Source organism: Anomaloglossus baeobatrachus, chromosome 9, assembly GCF_048569485.1.
Source record: "Anomaloglossus baeobatrachus isolate aAnoBae1 chromosome 9, aAnoBae1.hap1, whole genome shotgun sequence".
NCBI lineage: Eukaryota > Metazoa > Chordata > Amphibia > Anura > Aromobatidae > Anomaloglossus > Anomaloglossus baeobatrachus.
This window is the reverse complement of record NC_134361.1, coordinates 224,193,067-224,214,161: the sequence shown is the minus strand read 5'-3', so window position 1 is coordinate 224,214,161 and position 21,095 is coordinate 224,193,067. Positions and strand designations below refer to the sequence as shown.

At 46.9% G+C, this 21,095-nt stretch overlaps 1 protein-coding gene and 1 long non-coding RNA gene across 6 annotated transcripts in view; one reads left to right on the top strand and one right to left on the bottom strand.

The window, feature by feature from the left end:
* LOC142251646 (uncharacterized) overlaps positions 1-21,095 on the bottom strand; it is a 204,319-nt gene that overhangs the window by 118,172 nt on the left and 65,052 nt on the right. For 2 of the 5 annotated variants that reach the window (XM_075324636.1, XM_075324638.1), the window contains exon 11: positions 2,998-3,051. In XM_075324636.1, the coding sequence (XP_075180751.1) occupies positions 2,998-3,051 (54 nt within the window). The other 3 variants (XM_075324641.1, XM_075324639.1, XM_075324640.1) reach the window with 3 other exon arrangements.
* The window catches only part of LOC142251647 (uncharacterized), a 202,537-nt gene continuing 184,875 nt past the window's right edge, over positions 3,434-21,095 (top strand). Inside the window, exons 1-2 of the long non-coding RNA XR_012725321.1 lie at positions 3,434-3,488; positions 4,583-4,723. This is a non-coding gene — a long non-coding RNA (uncharacterized LOC142251647). The remainder of the gene's footprint in view (positions 3,489-4,582; positions 4,724-21,095) is intronic.

The window sequence follows — 21,095 nt, the reverse complement described above, 5'->3', positions numbered from 1 at the left end:
TTTGTATCCTCCTGCTCACCTTGCTTTCCCCTTGTAGACAGTGTGTGGCGGCCTCGCCTCCGGTCCTTCAGGACGTATGAGAAACCCCTCAATGGCCCTTTAGGTAGTCAGATCTGAGGAGGTGTTGTTATTTGTGCAGCTAGGGTCTTAGTAGTCTGAACAGAGACCAGTTGGGTGCGGGTGCATCTTTCCCCTTTCCGTTACCTGTGTGTATATTCATGACATGCAACAAGTTCTTGCATGGGGCTGAGGTCCGGGCTCTGTGTGGCCGGTCATCTTCTCCCCCCTCCATGTCTGTATGGAGCTTGTGCACTGGGCACAGTCATGGGGGGCAGAAAAGGGTCTTCCCCAAACTGTTCCCACAAAGCCAGACGCTACAATTGTCCACAATGTCTTGTGCTGAAGCATTAAGATTTCCCTTCTCTGGAAGTAAGAAGCCGAGGACGACCCCTGATTACAGCCCGGAGCATGATCCTCCTCCACCATCTGTACAGCACAATGCAGTCAGGGGGTAACGATCTTCTGGAATCACCAAACTCAGACCCCTTCATCAGACGCAGATAGAGCAGTGTGATCCGTCACTGCACAGAACACGTCTCCTCCAGAGTCCAGTGGTGGCGGCTTTACACCGCTCCATCCGACGCTCGGCATTGTGCTTGGTGATGTGCGGCTCGGCATTGTGCTTGGTGATGTACGGCTCGGCATTGTGCTTGGTGATGTATAGCTCGGCATTGTGCTTGGTGATGTACGGCTCAGCATTGTGCTTGGTGATGTACGGCTCGGCATTGTGCTTGGTGATGTACGGCTCGGCATTGTGCTTGGTGATGTACGGCTCTGCATTGTGCTTGGTGATGTACGGCTCGGCATTGTGCTTGGTGATGTATGGCTCGGCATTGTGCTTGGTGATGTATGGCTCGGCATTGTGCTTGGTGATGTACGGCTCAGCATTGTGCTTGGTGAGGTATGGCTCGGCATTGTGCTTGGTGATGTACGGCTCGGCATTGTGCTTGGTGATGTACGGCTCGGCATTGTGCTTGGTGATGTACGGCTCGGCATTGTGCTTGGTGATGTACGGCTCGGCATTGTGCTTGGTGATGTACGGCTCGGCATTGTGCTTGGTGATGTACGGCTCAGCATTGTGCTTGGTGAGGTATGGCTCGGCATTGTGCTTGGTGATGTACGGCTTGGCATTGTGCTTGGTGATGTACGGCTCGGCATTGTGCTTGGTGATGTACGGCTCGGCATTGTGCTTGGTGATGTACGGCTCGGCATTGTGCTTGGTGATGTACGGCTCAGCATTGTGCTTGGTGAGGTATGGCTCGGCATTGTGCTTTGTGATGTACGGCTCAGCATTGTGCCTGGTGATGTACGGCTCAGCATTGTGCTTGGTGAGGTATGGCTCGGCATTGTGCTTGGTGATGTACGGCTCGACATTGTGCTTGGTGATGTACGGCTCGGCATTGTGCTTGGTGATGTACGTCTCGGCATTGTGCTTGGTGATGTACGGCTCAGCATTGTGCTTGGTGAGGTATGGCTCGGCATTGTGCTTGGTGATGTACGGCTCAGCATTGTGCTTGGTGAGGTACGGCTCGGCATTGTGCTTTGTGATGTACGGCTCGGCATTGTGCTTGGTGATGTACGGCTCGGCATTGTGCTTGGTGAGGTATGGCTCGGCATTGTGCTTTGTGATGTATGGCTGCAGCTGCTCGGCCATGAAGCTCCCAGCAGGTGCAGTGTTTGTGCTGATGTTCCCAGAGGAGGTCTGGAGTTTGCAGTTATGGGGTCAGCAGAGCGGTGGGGACTTTTCTGCCCTCTGCTCCTCAGCACTCGGCCCCCCGCTCTGTGATGTTAGGGCTCGACATTGTGCTTGGTGATGTACGGCTCGGCATTGTGCTTGGTGATGTACGTCTCGGCATTGTGCTTGGTGATGTACGTCTCGGCATTGTGCTTGGTGATGTACGGCTCAGCATTGTGCTTGGTGAGGTATGGCTCGGCATTGTGCTTGGTGATGTACGGCTCAGCATTGTGCTTGGTGATGTACGGCTCAGCATTGTGCTTGGTGATGTACGGCTCAGCATTGTGCTTGGTGAGGTACGGCTCGGCATTGTGCTTGGTGATGTACGGCTCGGCATTGTGCTTGGTGATGTATAGCTCGGCATTGTGCTTGGTGATGTACGGCTCAGCATTGTGCTTGGTGATGTACGGCTCGGCATTGTGCTTGGTGATGTACGGCTCGGCATTGTGCTTTGTGATGTACGGCTCGGCATTGTGCTTGGTGATGTACGGCTCGGCATTGTGCTTGGTGAAGTATGGCTCGGCATTGTGCTTTGTGATGTACGGCTCGGCATTGTGCTTGGTGAAGTATGGCTCAGCATTGTGCTTGGTGATGTACGGCTCGGCATTGTGCTTGGTGATGTACGGCTCGGCATTGTGCTTGGTGAAGTATGGCTCGGCATTGTGCTTTGTGATGTATGGCTGCAGCTGCTCGGCCATGAAGCTCCCAGCAGGTGCAGTGTTTGTGCTGATGTTCCCAGAGGAGGTCTGGAGTTTGCAGTTATGGGGTCAGCAGAGCGGTGGGGACTTTTCTGCCCTCTGCTCCTCAGCACTCGGCCCCCCGCTCTGTGATGTTAGGGGGTCTGCACTTCGTGGCTGAGTTGCTGAGGTTCCTTCCACTTGTCAATAATATCACTCACAGGTGATGGGAGAAAAACTAGGAGGATGAAATGTTATGACCGGTCTTGTTACCCGGGTGGCTCCTAATACAGGATGCGCTGGTATCAGTGAGATCTGCACCACCGGCCGCTATGTCACATTAGCAAACGTAGATGGTATGGCGAGGGGCCGGACGTTATACACCACAAGTGGGGGAGTTGAGGCGAATGATATATACTAATGCCATTGGAACTAAATGAAAAACAATACGTTTGCCCATATGGTGTGTGTATAGCCAACATCAAGTGACAATAAATGGCTGATTGATCACAGGAAAATCCATACCATATGACCACGATGCCCCTTCATTCCTGGTTGACCCGCGGGTCCGGTCATACCCTGCAGATAAAATAAAATATATATCACAAAATATATCAATTACTGAGACTAAAAGCCAATGTTGCAGCTGCTGTGTGCAGGCAATGGCCGTGCCAGGGTGAACCAACGCACAAGAAGTGCTACCTGCGACCCTGTGCTCTCATTCACCCAGGGCCGGATTATAGGCGGGGCAGACGGGGCTTCAGCCCAGGGGCCCCCACCACAAAAGCCTCTGAGGGGGCCCCCACCACCATCTGTGTGTCCGCCATTTTATTAATGCCGCAGTGGTTCAAGACCGCACTGTACCTTTAAGGTATTTCAATCCCGGCCATCACTGTGCTGCAGACACGCCCACTGCACGCTGTGTGGGCTGCGTCTGCCAGGATGACGTCACCGCGCTGCTGCTTCTTCCTTCCGTAGAGGAGCTTGTGGGAGGACCGGAGGTCTCAGTGGATCCCGTAAGTATGATGTCATTAATCATGGTGCCGGCAGGAGACTGCAGTGAGGAGGGAGCAGACGCCGCTGATAACTCCAGACTGGTTCCATAGTGTCAGCGGCCACTCTGCCCGGGATCAGTGTGAGATATTGCAGGAGTGTGAGCTGCTGCAGATCAGGTCGGGCTGTCAGTGCCGCGTCATCGGCCTCATCCCTCCCCTGCAATAACTCACACTGAGCTCCAGTAGAGACATCACTACACAGATCCTGCACTGGTCACATCTGAGCCTGCAGCACACATTACACTATATGGCCCATATTACATATAGAATATGTTACATCCTGTCCTGTAGATCCAGGTGTGATCAGTGCAGGGCATTGTATATCTGTGTACATGATATACCACATCCAGTGTACAGAGTAGTGTGATACACTGTGTACACACATCAGATGGTATATAATAATGTGTATATTCTATAACATCTGGTGTCTGTATCACAGTATATTGTGTAACAGTCATGTATTCTCCTGTACACTGTACAGGGGCGTACCTTTGGGGGGCATGCGTCATATTTGCCCCTGCACAGTAATCAGGGGGGCACCATTAAAAAGTGTGAGGCAGCAGTATGGTGGGAGAATATTGTAAGTGGAGAAAAGTGTGAGGGGCATAGTATAGAGAGTGGGTAGTGGGGGGGGATAAGCAGTATGGAGAAGGGGCAGCATGGTGGCCAGTGTGAGGGCACAGTATGGAGGGCACAGTATGCTGAGGAGGGGTAATGTGAGATTGAGGTGCAGTATAGTGATTTTGGTACTGAGGGTAAGGGCAGTATAGAGAGGGGATAGCATGGGGGACATTGTGAGGGCACAGCTCAGGAGGGGGTGTGTGAGGAGGGGGCACAGTATAGACATTTGGAAGTATAGTGGGGACACAATGTACAGGACGGTGTGACGAGGGGGCCCAGAACTGAAAGAAGAGGCCATGTACCATAAGAGGGACATTGTGTGGGTCATTTTATGCAGGGAGCACAGTGAGGGGCAATTATTTATTCAGGCGCACAGCGTAGGTCATATATTTATATTTAGGAGCATTATAATCATTCTGCTATTTATTTATAAGGGCATAATGTTGAGATGTGCTGCAGAAGGCCCGGGAAGTCTGCAGAGAGGAGCTGTGGATGTGAAAACTCATCATGACGTCTGGACAAGATGGAGAAGAAAGAATAAGATGACTCCGATCAGAGAAGATGTCACCTACAAGGTACCTGGATGTAAATGTATGTTTGTGATACTCAATGCTTCATAAATACTGACAACTCCCAGCATTTTCTTACAATTGTTAAGGACATACTGGGAGTTGTTAATTCATGTGATACAAATGTATATGGGGATGTGACATTACAATATATTGTTGTAGTAAATTTGGTACTGTAGTCATGTATTGGTGGTTCTGGTGATATATTCGTTTACTGATGAGGGTGCTAGCAGGGGCGTAACTACCGCGGTCGTCATTATGACCGGGCCCGGGAGGTTAGGGGCCCGGCGCCCGCCAGGCAGATCAGCAGCCAGCTCCTGTCAGTGAGAGAGGAGCTGCGCTGTTCTGCCGCAGACCACGCGGCTGCTATTTGAACCGGTGCCGCCGACGACACCGGGCCCCCCTGCCTGGTGTCAACCGCGGCATTGGGACCCCCTGCCTGGTGTCAGCTGCAGCGGCTCCCCCATCACCGTGCACAGTAATGATGAAGCATAGCGCTGCCGCGCTATGCATCATCATTCTACCCCTGTGCCTGCGCCGTGACGTCACTCCCGTGCGACTGTTGTGCTAAATGCACAGAGTGCAGGACGGGAGGACGCCGACCGCAACACCGGGAGAACAAGCAGCGGGGAGGACGAGCGGCGGTGAGGACAGAGCAGCGGCAAATTCGAGCAGCGGCGAAGGAAGGAGGGGAGGACGACAGCGAGGACAGAGCAGCGGGGAGGACGAGCAGCGGCGGGGGAACGAGGAGAGCGGCGAGGACAGAGCAGCGGGGAGGACGAGCAGCGGCGGGGGAACGAACAGCGGCGAGGATAGAGCAGCGGCGAGGACGAGCAGCGGCGGGGGAACGAGGAGACGTGAAGAGAGAGGGTACACGGAGGTCAGAGGCTTGGGGAGGCTGCATTATTTTACATGGAGGCTGCATTATTATACATGCAGGCCTGGGGAGGCTGCATTATTATACATGGAGGCCTGGGGAGGCTGCATTATTATACATGGAGGCCTTGGGAGGCTGCATTATTATACATGGAGGCCTTTGGAGGCTGCATTATTATACATGGAGGTCTGGAGAGGCTGCATTATTATAAATGGAGGCCTGGAGAGGCTGCATTATTATACATGGAGGCCTGGAGAGGCTGCATTATTATACATGGAGGACTGGAGAGGCTGCATTATTATACATGGGGGCCTGGAGAGGCTGCATTATTATACATGGAGGCTTGCTGCTATATTATACATGGAGGCAGGCTGCATTATTATACATGGAGGCCTGGGGAGGCTGGCTGCATTATTATACTTGGAGGCCTGGGGAGGCTGGCTGCATTATTATACTTGGTGGCCTAGGGAGGCTGGCTGCATTATTATACATGGAGGCCTGGGGAGGCTGGCTGCATTATTATACATGGAGGCCTGGGGAGGCTGGCTGCATTATTATACATAGAGGCATGGAGAGGCTGGCTGCATTATTATATATGGCGGCCTGGAGAGGCTGGCTGCATTATTATACATGGAGGACTGGGGAGGCTGGCTGCATTATTATACATGGAGGGCTGGGTGCATATTATATATGGAGGACTATGTGGTGTAGTATAATATATGGAGAACTATGAGAAATTAATTATAATAATTGAAGGGACTGGGGAGGCTGGCTGCATTATTATACATGGAGGGCTGGGTGCATATTATACATGGAGGATTATGGGGGTGCATTATACTATAAGGAGAACTATGGGGGTGCAGTATAATATATGGAGGACTATGTGGGGCAGTATTATATATTATGTACTATGGGGTGAATTATAATACATGGAGAACTATGGGAAATGCATTATAATACATGGAGGACTATGGAGCTGCATTCTAATATATGAAGGGTTATGTGGGACCCTTTACACTATATGGAAGGCTATGTGGGGGCCATTATTGTGTTTGGAGAACTATATACGAGGGGGGACAAAGATACAATCAGGGGATGGGAACGTTTTGTGCTGAGGGGAAAAAGGCTCTTTCCCTCAGCACCCAGCTTTCCCATGCTCTGTTATACATCTTCTCTCAGCACCCAGCTTTCTCATGCTCTGATATAGGAAAGCTGAGTGCTGAGGGAAAGATGTATAGCAAAGCATGGGGAAGCTGGGTGCCGAGGACAAGATGGATATCAGAACATAAGAAAGCTGGGTGCTGATAGAGGGATTTCAGATCATGGGAAATCTGGGTGCTGAGGGTAAGAGCCAAGTGTCAGTGTCATTATCCTGTACCCCAAGTGTCGGTGTATGTGGAGGGGGGCCCAGATCTGAACTTTGCACCGGGGCCCATCAAACTCTAGTTACGCCACTGGGTGCTAGTGATGTATTTTGGTATTGCTTTTGGTTCTGGTGCTGTACACCGTGTGCAGAATTATTAGGCAACTTGTATTTTAGAGGATTTTTTTTATTAGTGATCAACAGTTCTCAATCAACCCAAAAGACTCATGAATGTCAAAGCTTAATATTTTTGGAAGTTGGAGTGGTTTTTTTTTTTAGATTTGGCTATCTTAGGAGGACATCTGTTTGTGCAGGTAACTATTACTGTGCAGAATTATTAGGCAACTTAATAAAAACCAAATATATTCCCATCTCACTTGTTTATTGTCACCAGGTAAACCAATATAACTGCACAAAATTTAGAAATAAACATTTCTGACATGCAAAAACAAAACCCCCAAAAATGAGTGCCCAATATCACCCCCTTTCTTTATGATGACACTCAGCAGCCGACCATCCATAGATTCTGTCATCGCTTGATCTGTTTACGCTCAACATTGTGTGCAGCAGCCACCACAGCCTCCAGACACTGCTCCCAGAGGTGTACTGTTTTCCCTCCCTGTAGAGCTCACATTTTATGAGGGACCACAGGTGCTCTATGGGGTTCAGATCAGGTGAACAAGGGGGCCATGTCATTATTTTTTCATCTTTTAGACCTTTACTGGCCAGCCATGCTGTGCAGTAGTTGGATGCATGTGATGGAGCATTGTCCCGCATGAAAATAATGTTTTTCTTGAACGATACCGACTTCTTCCTGTACCACTGCTTGAAGAAGTTGTCTTCCAGAAACTGGTAGTAGGGCTGGGAGTTGAGCTTCACTCCATCCTCAACCCGAAAAGGTCCCACAAGTTCATCTTTGATGATCCCAGCCCATACCAGTGCCCACCTCCACCTTGCTGGAGTCTGATCGGAGTGGAGCTCTCTGCCCTTTACTGATCCAGCCTCTGGCCCATCCATCTGCCCATCAAGAGTCACTCTCATTTCATCAGTCCATAAAACCTTTGAAAAATCAGTCTTAAGATATTTCTTGGCCCAGTCTTGACGTTTTATCTTCTGTTTCTTGGTCAGAGGTGGTGGTTTTTCAGCCTTCCTTACCTTGGCCATGCCCCTGAGTATGGCACACCTTGTGCTCTTTGATACTCCAGTAACGTTGCAGCTCTGAAATATTGCCAAACTGGTGGCAAATGGCATCTTGGCAGCTTCACGCTTGATTTTTCTCAATTCATAGGGAGTTATTTTGCGCCTATTTTGCTTCTTGCGACCCTGTTGGCTATTTGCCATGAAACGCTTGATTGTTCGGTGATCACGCTTCAAAAGTTTGGCCATTTCAAGACTGCTGCATCCCTCTGCAAGACATCGCACAATATGGACTTTTCAGAGCCCGTCACATCTCTCTTCTGACCCATTTTACCAAAGGAAAAGAAGTTGCCTAATAATTAAACACACCTTATATAGGGTGTTGATGTCATTACACCACACCCCTCCTCATTACAGAGATGCACATCTCCTGATTTACTTAATTGGTAGTTGGCTCTCAGCCTATACAGCTTGGAGTAGGACGACATGTATAAAAAGTATCATGGGAGCAAAATACTCATTTGCCTAATAATTCTGCACACAGTGTATTTATGTACATTTTACTGATTCTGATCCTGTACACACGTAGCAAGCCATAATTTGTAAAATTACATGACCGCAAGGGTTTCTACATTATGTTAGTAGCATTAAAGGTGTTGTCCAGGTTTGTGATGAAAGTTTCTATGTGACTGCAGACTTCTGAATGCTCAGTGTGCACACTGCACACTGTCAGGACTCTCCGATGCCAGCAGTGAGCGCTTGAGGGCATGTAACTATTGAGTGAGGCTGCAGACGTCCTAATTTGAATGTGGCCGGAAGTAAGCAAATCGCATACTTGCAGTGCCATGACTACTTGCTCATGGCACGGGAAAATCATGACAGTGTGCAGTCCGCAAGCTGTGAGAATTCAGAAGTCTGCAGTCATATAGGATAACAACAAATTTTCCTTGTCGACCTGGACAACCCCTTTAATAATAAAAGTAAGCCCCGTAGCATGCCCAATCAAACAACCTGTAATATACTCAATGTAAGGATTTAGCTCTGCTTGCTAATTCCAGAAGTGATCACATGACCACTTGCAGGTCATTTTAATACTTTGAATCACAATTAGCTTCTCTTCCTGCTTCTCTTTATGGGCTGTAGTATTTCACTGAACATCGAGAGAATTAGGAAGAGCAGCTCATCGGCACGTGTGAAAATGGCGTATGAGCGGTCACATGACAACTACTCAAACCGCATAAGCCGTGTATAGAAGGGGGCGCCAAACTGAACTCCTACTCCATGGACAGGAAAACCTAGATCCACCTCTGATACAGTGTATGGCATACCGTGTACAGACCTCAGCTGCTATGTACTACTCCGGAGACAATACAATAGAGAGCACATTGTGATTTTCAGCAACCATTGCTGCCAGTGAGAACTTTCCCTTTCTGTATTTTTACTATTCCTTGGCTGTCTTAACATTGGGATCAATAAAAAAATGTGAGTAACTTTACTTTCTGAGTATAAGTGACGGCTGTGAGTGATCCTGGACTGTGTCTGTATTGTAGTGCTGTAAATCTGAATGTGGCAGAACAGGATAAGATAAATGTTCATTGGATTTATATCTAAATGCTACATTCGCACTCTACTGTTATGACTAAAAATGTTAACGTTATGGGGCCCCCACCAGATTTTCTGCCCAGGGGCCCCCACCAACCTTAATCCGGCCCTGCATTCACCCCTGATCATTTTCTTATTATATTACTATCTGTATTATTTATTAATTAATCAATAGATATATGGCTTAGCATTCTGAATAACAGTAGTCACCTCTATAATATATATGGTAATTCATCAATCAATAATAATTAGTGTAATTACGGAATTTGCTACACTCAAGTCCGTAGAATAAAAAGCAACAGTGACACCTGCTGGACTAAAGGTGGCACTGCGGTCTTTAAAAAATAATTTAGGACTTCCGGATCCTGTCCTGGCTGAGGTGACAGCATAGAGGGGAAGCTCCTGCCACCCCCCCGGAGAAACCGACAGAAAATAACTCACCCGGACACGTGGATGAGACAAAAAGACCTTGGAGGGGAATTAGAAGTCAGCAGGCATGGAGCGGTACCTCCTGAGAAGTGCTGGCTGCAGCGAGATGTCCCGGAGAAGCAATGATCCTGAAGTGCCATGTGTGGAGGAAGAAATTAACATGGCGCCGGAGAGTCTGGTGGAGGAGGGGACGGAGTCCCAGCTGCAAGCCGAGAGGGGGAGATAAAGGAGATGCGAGCTATGAGACAGAAGAGGAGGGGGCTGGGGAGAGATGGATGCAGGGGACAGAAGAGGAAGGATCTCAGTGGGAAGATGAAGGCGACATGGACATGGAAGAGAGAGGGGAAGGAGGAGTTAGCAAGCAAAGATTGCACAGTGGAGCAGCAGGAAGAGAAGTAAAAATAATTAAGCAACATGAGGGACCTAATCCTGAAAGACCTCACCAGAAGCTACATGCCAGAAACACTAGTACCCCCTGTAAAGAAAACAAGAAGCAGCCAGGGACACCAATGTCTCAATCATGCAAATTACTGCTGGCAGAGAGAGGGAAAAGCTCAGTGCAAAATAAGAAATATAAGACAATAGCACCACCTGGAGGCCAAAACAAGTACAACCAGGAGCTCAATATAGATTATAAAAAATTAGCTGTAGAAGTGACATCACATCTGTCAAAAGAGATCAAAGTGGTCATTGAGACAGCCATACAAACATCATTGGCTGCTATGCAAAATCAGATAAACGTCCAGGCATCTAGAGTGGCAGAAACGGAACAGAGAATATCTGATTCTGAAGAAACAATTTTGGCTATGCAAGGACAAATAGCAAGTCTAGTGAAGTCTAATGAATATCTGAAAGACAAGGCTGAAGACTTGGAGAATCGGTCGAGACGAAATAATTTACGTATAGTCGGGCTGCCAGAATCGGTCTCATTGGGGCAACTGGACAATATATGTGAGCTGGAGCTACCTCAGGCCTTAGGCATAAAGGCAAAATTCAGAGTAGAAAGGGCTCATAGAGTGGGACCACTGCGACAACAAGAGGCGAACAAGGGAGAGGATCAGAATCTCAACAAGAAAAACCCGGTGAGGGCTAGACAGGTGATAGTTAAATATCTAGATTACAAGCACAAGGAGGAAATACTGAGGGCCTTTAGGGAACGTAAGCGCCCGTTACATTACCAAGGCAATAGATTGCTGATTTTTGGAGATTACTCGGCTGAAGTGTCCAGAAGAAGAAAAGATTTTAGCAAAATTTGCACATTTCTGTACAACAAAAAAATAAAATGTCAGCTGATGTACCCTGCTACACTAAAAGTTAAAAACCCCAATGGCTCGTTTGCTTACTACAAAGATTATAAAGAAGCAGAAAATGCTATCATGGCCGAGCCAGACAAGTCCCGGCCAGATGGACAGGGGAGGGGATCTAGTGAAGAGGGGAGCAACAGAAGACGATTTTCCATGAGCCCAGGAAAAGATCCGAAACATCTCGGAGAGCAAACGCAAGTTGAGAGCAGAAAGGAGAGGAGAACAAGCCCAGGATTACAACAACCTACTCCTCGCACGGATCACAGAGACTAACTCTTGGGGAAGATTCAGGACAACTGAAATCAAATAGATCCCTTTCGTATTTTTTGTCAAGGAGAGAGGGGCGAGGGGTCGTGAGAGGTGGAAGGGGAGGCTATGTGACAATTTTTGGGCCTCCTCCTTTTACTCCCTGCTTCACCTTCCCCCCTCCTTTTTTTTTTTTTTTTTCTCCTTTCCCCCCTCTTCCCTTACCTCCTCTTTCCTTTGTCCAAGATCAGCATGCAGACACAATTGAAGGGGATCTAATCTGAACGTCAGGATGGTTTCCAGGACTCAGAGCTAAGTTGGACCCGAATTTCCTTTTTTTTTTTTTTTTTTTTTTAAAATTTTTTTTATTTTTTATTTATTTATTTATTTTTTTAATTTTCTCTTCTTCTTGAGAGGTTTTAACATATTGTCTCAATCTCCTCATATCATTCGGGGCTCGTTCATGATGGTCCGGGGATAAAATGTATACTTTAAGGGGGGGGGGGGGACTAGGGAGCTTAATGGTTTGGTCAGGAAAAGTGGAAGTCACTAACATGGCGAAAAGTGCCAAAAATTTCTCGATAGGGAAAACATGTTTCACAGTTACTTGTTTTTTGTTACTTTTGTTATACTTACAAGGTGGGGAAGGGAAGTGTCAACTTTGGGGGGCTAACAAGGTATTTAGTGATGATTGTCTCGCCTATCGGGAGGCTAGGGCCCACAGGAGAGGGACCAGCAAAAGCAGAATGCATTAGTAACCATGGTACAAATAATTACGTGGAACGTTAAAGGTCTGAGATCTCCTAACAAACGAGCAATGATATTGAGACACCTGAAAAGACTTAAAACAGACATTGCACTATTACAGGAAACGCACTTGGGGAAGGAGGATTTTTTCCGCATGAAGAAACACTGGGTGGGCACCGTATACGGGGCGGAAGCACAAGGCAGGAAAGCGGGTACCATGATTCTTATAAATAAACAACTAAGCCATGAAGTAGTGACACACGAGGCTGATGACCAGGGAAGGTGGCAACACTTAACAATCATTAGTCCAGCGGGCAAACTTAGTATTTATAATGTTTACGGTCCAAACGCACAACAGAACTCCTTTCATGAAGGCATAAAGGCCAGATTACTAACAGAGGGGGGGACTAACATAATAGTGGGAGGAGACTTTAACACAGTTCCAGACTCAGCGGAGGATAGGAGGAGGAGGGAGGAGGGAGTCGGAAACGTGGACAGGAGGTCAGACAATAGAGAGGTAACATTAGAAGATGTAGGATTGAAAGATATCTGGAGACTAACGCATCCGCATGATAGAGAATATACGCACTTTTCACACCCACATGATAGTTGGTCACGTATTGACCAGTTCTGGATATCTCAAGACCTAGTGAATGGAGTACAAAACTGTGAGATAGAGAACATGGTGATATCAGATCATAGTCCAGTGAGATTGGGCATTAGAGAAAAATTCAAGAGAGGTACAGATATCATATGGAGATTCCCATCTTTTCTTCTTAGACAAGAAAACTTCCAAAAAATACTGCAAGAGTGGTGGGGAGAATTCATAGAAGACAACAAGGAACATAAAGGGACACCAGTGTTATATTGGGAAACGGCAAAGGCGGTACTGAGGGGTCGATTGATGGGGTATGCGGCCATGATCAAACGAAAAACGAATGAAAATTATAATGCCCTGAGTGAAGCAGTTCGGGTAGCTTACACTAAGTACCTGGCAAACAGATCTCCCACAGCTAAAGACAGATGGTTGGAGGCGAAAAGGGGATTTGACGATTGGGCCAAAAGGAAGGAACAATTATTCTGGTCGCACAAAGAAGCTGAGTTGCATAGATTCGGCAACAAGGCGGGGAGAATGTTGGCAAACCTGGCAAGGGGCAGCAGAAAGATGACAGTGATCCCCAAACTGAAAACAAAGGGGGGAGGGGTGACCACGGACCCTAAGGAAATTAATAAACTGCTGGGAGATTATTATAGAAAATTATATGGGCCAGGAGATAATGACATGACTGAAGAGGCAGAATGGCTGAGACAAGCACACATGCCCAGGCTAAATAAGGAAGACTTGAGTGCCTTGAATGCACCTATTACAGTGGAGGAGGTAATGAGAACAATCGGGGACCTTAACACCAACAAGGCACCGGGACCTGACGGGTTTAATAGCGAATTTTACAGGGCTATGAAGGATCTGATCTCACCGGATCTTACGGCTGTATTTAACGCATTACTGGAAGGAGGGGAAATTCCCAAAAATTCTAATGTGGCATATATCAAATTACTCCCCAAGGGGACCAAAGATCTAGATGATCCCTCTAGCTATAGGCCCATATCACTTATAAACCAGGATTTAAAAATAATGTCCAAGATCATGGCTAACAGATTGGCCATGATTCTACCTAGGATCATTACAGAACACCAGGTGGGGTTTATTAAAGGGAGAAATGCTGTCACTAACATCCGGAGGACAATTCTAGTGTTAGACGCGGTGAGATTAGAGTGCACTGGGAAAGGGGCAAAACCAGCCCTAGTTACTCTTGACGCTGAAAAAGCGTTCGATAATGTAAACTGGAGCTGGTTAGACAAGGTAATGGAGGCCATAGGATTAGTAGGCAAAATGAGACTTTATATCAGAACACTATATGCCAACTCGGGAGCTAGGATACACACTCCGGGCTTTCTATCAGACGTGTTCCCTTTGATGAAGGGAACAAGACAAGGTTGCCCGCTATCTCCCCTCCTATTCAACCTGGCAATTGAACCTTTATCAAGAATTTTACAGGGACAGAACAGCTTTAAAGGGATCAAGATAAGGGAAATGGAAATAAAGGTAGCGCTTTTTGCTGATGATGTTATACTGTATATGGGGGACCCCAGCGCAGATTTACCACAGACTCTTGCCTTGATTGAGAAATTTGGACTAATATCGGGATTTAAGCTAAACAAGAAAAAGTGCGAGATCATGTTTCTGAGGGGGCCTCAAGGACCAACAGGGGGAAACGCAAGGGAGGGTTGTTTCTGTGGCATCCCTATAGCACAGACTTCAATTAAATACCTGGGAATACATATAGGGAGAACGATGGAATCGATCTACGAGCTAAATTACGGACCGTTAATAAGGAAAATTATAACACAAATCAAGGGATGGAAGGGTCTGCCTCTACCACTTCTGGCAAGATGTCACCTGATAAAAATGATGAGCTTTCCTAGACTACTATATCCATTCCAGACAATCCCGTTATTACTAAAACTAAAGGATGTGAATAGACTGAACTCTGCGTATGCGGATTTTGTATGGAGGGGAAGGAAACCCAGAATAAAATTGCGTACACTGATGAAGTCAGCGGAGGAGGGAGGACTTAGCTTCCCAGATGTTCGGGGATATAATCTGGTGTGTATAATGAGGCATGTGTTGGATTGGATGAGAGGGACGAGTAGGCACTCAGACTACAGTATGGAAGCTAAGTATGCATCACCATGGGATTTGACGTCCATTCTACACTCTCCATTGTCCAAGGTGGAAAGGCACATAAGGTGCTCAATCATATTCCGAGACACTATGTTAACCTGGAAATCAGTGAGAAAGAAGCTGAGTCTTTCATGGAAAGTGTCTAAGTACTTGAACCCTTGGGCATCTCCAAACTTCCCCTTGGGAAGAGAAAACAAGCTGTTTATTAGATGGAAAGAGAAGGGCATTAGGTGGGTGAAAGACGTTATGAATGTGGAGGAGAGAAGGTGGATGACAGGCAAAGAAGTGCTAGATAAGTATGACCTCAATAGCTCGCATATTATCCAATATGAACAATTAAAATTTGGGGTGCTTGGAGATCTGAGTGAGCTTGGAAGGGAACTGAACAGAAGTTTGATTGATGAACCTATGGAGGGTGATATAGCAAGTGTCAATGTCTCTCATATCTACCGAATATTTCGGGGGGTGCTTATATCTAGGGAAGATAGCCGTACCCTAACAGCTTGGGGGAAACAATTGAAAGGACAAGAAGTGGTGGGCACCATATTGAAGGGTTGGGTACAAGTGCGGAAACATGTTACTAATGAGAGATGGAGGGACACTCAACTTAGAATCTTACATAGGGCTATCTTGGGATTCAATATACCAGGAAGAGATATGCGATGTCCTAAGTGTCAAGAAGAGAAAACAGATATGTTACATGGATTATGGGAATGTAAGAAAATTCAGGGGTTTTGGAATCAAGTTAGGGCATTTGTTAGAGCAACATGGGGAATTTCTAGTGATTTAGAGTTAATGGTGTGGATTTTTCACTCCTTTGAGAAAGGAGTAAGAGGGGGTTCGGAGGCGCAGGGACAGAAAAATTTTGCAATACTACATGACATAGCCATGATAGCCAAACGATGTATTTTAAAACACTGGATACACAGAGAGAGCCCATCCATGAAGGAAGTCATTGGCGAATTACACAACCTATTGAGACTAGAAAAAATGGCAGCGGAAAGGGACAAAGACAGGTTGACAGGCAAGTTTTTTGGGAGATGGAGAAACTTTATTGAACGCCAATTTACCCCGGGAGAGATAAATAATGTGATGACACCTTTTACACACTCAGAGTGGTATCTCTTGAATGATATCCAAGACAACTTGGGTAAATTAAGAATCATCCAGTAGTGGGTTGTGGAGAGCGGAGAAGATGAGCAGATAAGGGTATATCGGGACACATCAGCAACTTCGGAAATACCTAGGGTTAACACAGGTTTTAACGACTTACCAAAGAGCAGTCTGGAATTTTAAGTTGGGACAATATCCCCTATTATGTTTTATTCTGTCAGAGGAATGTTCTTCTTTTGTAACCATGAAGGTCTTTGTTATGTTTATAAAAATTGAAAAAATTTAATAAAAACATTTTGAAAAAAAAAAAAAATAATAATTTAGGCTGTGTTTATATTTGCACTAGATGTCAAAAAATGCAGAAGACAATAGCACAGCATACAAAGATCGTTTGTTAGGTAACATAGAGGACACAATGATGGCAAACAGATGGCCCCTACAATAATGGACCCCCCTATTCCCCCTATCAGCTACAATAATGAACCCCCTATTCCCCCTATCAGCTACAATAATGGACCCCCCTATTCCCCCTATCAGCTACAATAATGGACCCCCCTATTCCCCCTATCAGCTACAATAATGAACCCCCTATCCCCCCTATCAGCTACAATAATGAACCCCCCTATCCCCCTATCAGCTACAATAATGAACCCACCTATCTCCCCCATCAGCTACAATAATGAACCCCCCTATCCCCCCTATCAGCTACAATAATGAACCCGCCTATCCCCCCCATCAGCTACAATAATGAACCCCCCTATTCCCCTATCGGCTACAATAATGAACCCACCTATCCCCCCCATCAGCTACAATAATGAACCCCCCTATCCCCCCTATCAGCTACAATAATGAACCCGCCTATCCCCCCCATCAGCTACAATAATGAACCCCCCTATTCCCCTATCAGCTACAATAATGAACCCCCCTATCCCCCCTATCAGCTACAATAATGAACCCCCTATCCCCCCAATCAGCTACAATAATGAACCCCCCTATCCCCCCTATCTGCTACAATAATGAACCCCCCTATCCCCCCTATCAGCTACAATAATGAACCCCCAATCCCCCCTATCAGCTACAATAATGAACCCCCTATCCCCCCTATCAGCTACAATAATGAACCCACCTATCCCCCCCATCAGCTACAATAATGAACCCCCCTATTCCCCCTATCAGCTACAATAATGAACCCCCTATCCCCCCTATCAGCTACAATAATGAACCCCCCTATCCCCCCTATCAGCTATAATAATGAACCCGCCTATCCCCACTATTAGCTACAATAATGAACCCCCCTATCCCCCCAATCAGCTATAATAATGAACCCGCCTATCCCCACTATCAGCTACAATAATGAACCCGCCTATCCCCCCTATCACCTACAATAATGAACCCGCCTATCCCCCCAATCAGCTACAATAATGAACCCGCCTATCCCCCCTATCCCCACTATCAGCTATAATAATGAACCCCCCTATCCCCACTATCAGCTACAATAATGAACCCGCCTATCCCCGCTATCAGCTATAATAATGAACCCCCCTATCCCCACTATCAGCTACAATAATGAACCCCCTATCCCCCCTATCAGCTACAATAATGAACCCCCTATCCCCACTATCAGCTACAATAATGAACCCCCTATCCCCCCTATCAGCTACAATAATGAACCCGCCTATCCCCCCTATCAGCTACAATAATGAACCCCCTATCCCCCAATCAGCTATAATAATGAACCCCCTATCCCCCCAATCAGCTACAATAATGAACCCCCCTATCCCCCCTATTAGCTACAATAATGAACCCCCTATCCCCCCAATCAGCTACAATAATGACCCCCCCTATCCCCCCTATCTGCTACAATAATGAACCCCCCATCCCCCTATCAGCTATAATAATGAACCCGCCTATCCCCCCAATCACCTATAATAATGAACCCGCCTATCCCCCCAATCACCTATAATAATGAATCCGCCTATCCCCCAATCACCTATAATAATGAACCCGCCTATCCCCCCAATCAGCTACAATAATGAACCCGCCTATCCCCCAATCAGCTACAATAATGAACCCCCCCTATCCCCCTATCAGCTATAATAATGAACCCCCCTATCCCCACTATCAGCTATAATAATGAACCCCCCTATCCCCCCTATCAGCTATAATAATGAACCCCCCTATCCCCACTATCAGCTACAATAATGAACCTGCCTATCCCCCCAATCAGCTATAATAATGAACCCGCCTATCCCCCCAATCAGCTATAATAATGAACCCGCCTATCCCCCAATCAGCTACAATAATGAACCCCCTATCCCCACTATCAGCTACAATAATGAACCTGCCTATCCCCCCTATTAGCTACAATAATGAACCCCCCTATCCCCCCTATCAGCTACAATAATGAACCCGCCTTTCCCCACTATCAGCTACAATAATGAACCCGCCTATCCCCCCAATCAGCTACAATAATGAACCCGCCTATCCCCCCCATCAGCTATAATAATGAACCCGCCTATCCCCCAATCAGCTACAATAATGAACCCCCCCTATCCCCCTATCAGCTACAATAATGAACCCCCCTATCCCCACTATCAGCTATAATAATGAACCCCTCTATCCCCCCTATCAGCTATAATAATGAACCCGCCTATCCCCACTATCAGCTACAATAATGAACCCGCCTATCCCCCCAATCAGCTATAATAATGAACCCGCCTATCCCCCCAATCAGCTACAATAATGAACCCCCTATCCCCACTATCAGCTACAATAATGAACCTGCCTATCCCCCCTATCAGCTACAATAATGAACCCGCCTTTCCCCCCCATCAGCTATAATAATGAACCCGCCTATCCCCACTATCAGCTACAATAATGAACCCGCCTATCCCTCTAATCAGCTACAATAATGAACCCCCTATCCCCCCAATCAGCTACAATAATGAACCCCCCTATCCCCCCTATTAGCTACAATAATGAACCCCCTATCCCCCCAATCAGCTACAATAATGAACCCCCCTATCCCCCCTATCTGCTACAATAATGAACCCCCCATCCCCCCTATCAGCTATAATAATGAACCCGCCTATCCCCCCAATCACCTATAATAATGAACCCGCCTATCCCCCCAATCACCTATAATAATGAACCCGCCTATCCCCCAATCACCTATAATAATGAACCCGCCTATCCCCCCAATCAGCTACAATAATGAACCCGCCTATCCCCCAATCAGCTACAATAATGAACCCCCCCTATCCCCCTATCAGCTATAATAATGAACCCCCCTATCCCCACTATCAGCTATAATAATGAACCCCCCTATCCCCCCTATCAGCTATAATAATGAACCCCCCTATCCCCACTATCAGCTACAATAATGAACCTGCCTATCCCCCCAATCAGCTATAATAATGAACCCCCTATCCCCCCAATCAGCTACAATAATGAACCCCCTATCCCCACTATCAGCTACAATAATGAACCTGCCTATCCCCCCTATTAGCTACAATAATGAACCCCCCTATCCCCCCTATCAGCTACAATAATGAACCCGCCTTTCCCCACTATCAGCTACAATAATGAACCCGCCTATCCCCCCAATCAGCTACAATAATGAACCCGCCTATCCCCCCCATCAGCTATAATAATGAACCCGCCTATCCCCCAATCAGCTACAATAATGAACCCCCCCTATCCCCCTATCAGCTACAATAATGAACCCCCCTATCCCCACTATCAGCTATAATAATGAACCCCTCTATCCCCCCTATCAGCTATAATAATGAACCCGCCTATCCCCACTATCAGCTACAATAATGAACCCGCCTATCCCCCCAATCAGCTATAATAATGAACCCGCCTATCCCCCCAATCAGCTACAATAATGAACCCCCTATCCCCACTATCAGCTACAATAATGAACCTGCCTATCCCCCCTATCAGCTACAATAATGAACCCGCCTTTCCCCCCCATCAGCTATAATAATGAACCCGCCTATCCCCACTATCAGCTACAATAATGAACCCGCCTATCCCTCTAATCAGCTACAATAATGAACCCGCCTATCCCCCCAATCAGCTACAATAATGAACCCCCTATCCCCACTATCAGCTACAATAATGAACCCGCCTATCCCCCCTATCACCTACAATAATGAACCCGCCTATCCCCCCAATCAGCTATAATAATGAACCCGCCTATCCCCACTATCAGCTACAATAATGAACCCGCCTATCCCCACTATTAGCTACAATAATGAACCCGCCTATCCCCCCTATCAGCTATAATAATGAACCCGCCTATTCCCCCAATCAGCTACAATATTGAACCCCCTATCCCCCCCATCAGCTATAATAATGAACACCCCTATCCCCCCTATCAGCTATAATAATGAACCCGCCTATCCCCCCCATCAGCTGTAATAATGAACACCCCTATCCCCCCTATCAGCTATAATAATGAACCCGCCTATCCCCCCATCAGCTGTAATAATGAACACCCCTATCCCCCCTATCAGCTACAATAATGAACCTGCCTATCCCCACTATCAGCTATAATAATGAACCCGCCTATCCCCCCAATCAGCTACAATAATGAACCCGCCTATCCCCACTATCAGCTATAATAATGAACCCGCCTATCCCCCCTATCAGCTACAATAATGAACCCGCCTATCCCCCCAATCAGCTATAATAATGAACCCGCCTATCCCCACTATCAGCTACAATAATGAACCCGCCTATCCCCCCATCAGCTATAATAATGAACACCCCTATCCCCCCTATCAGCTACAATAATGAACCCGCCTATC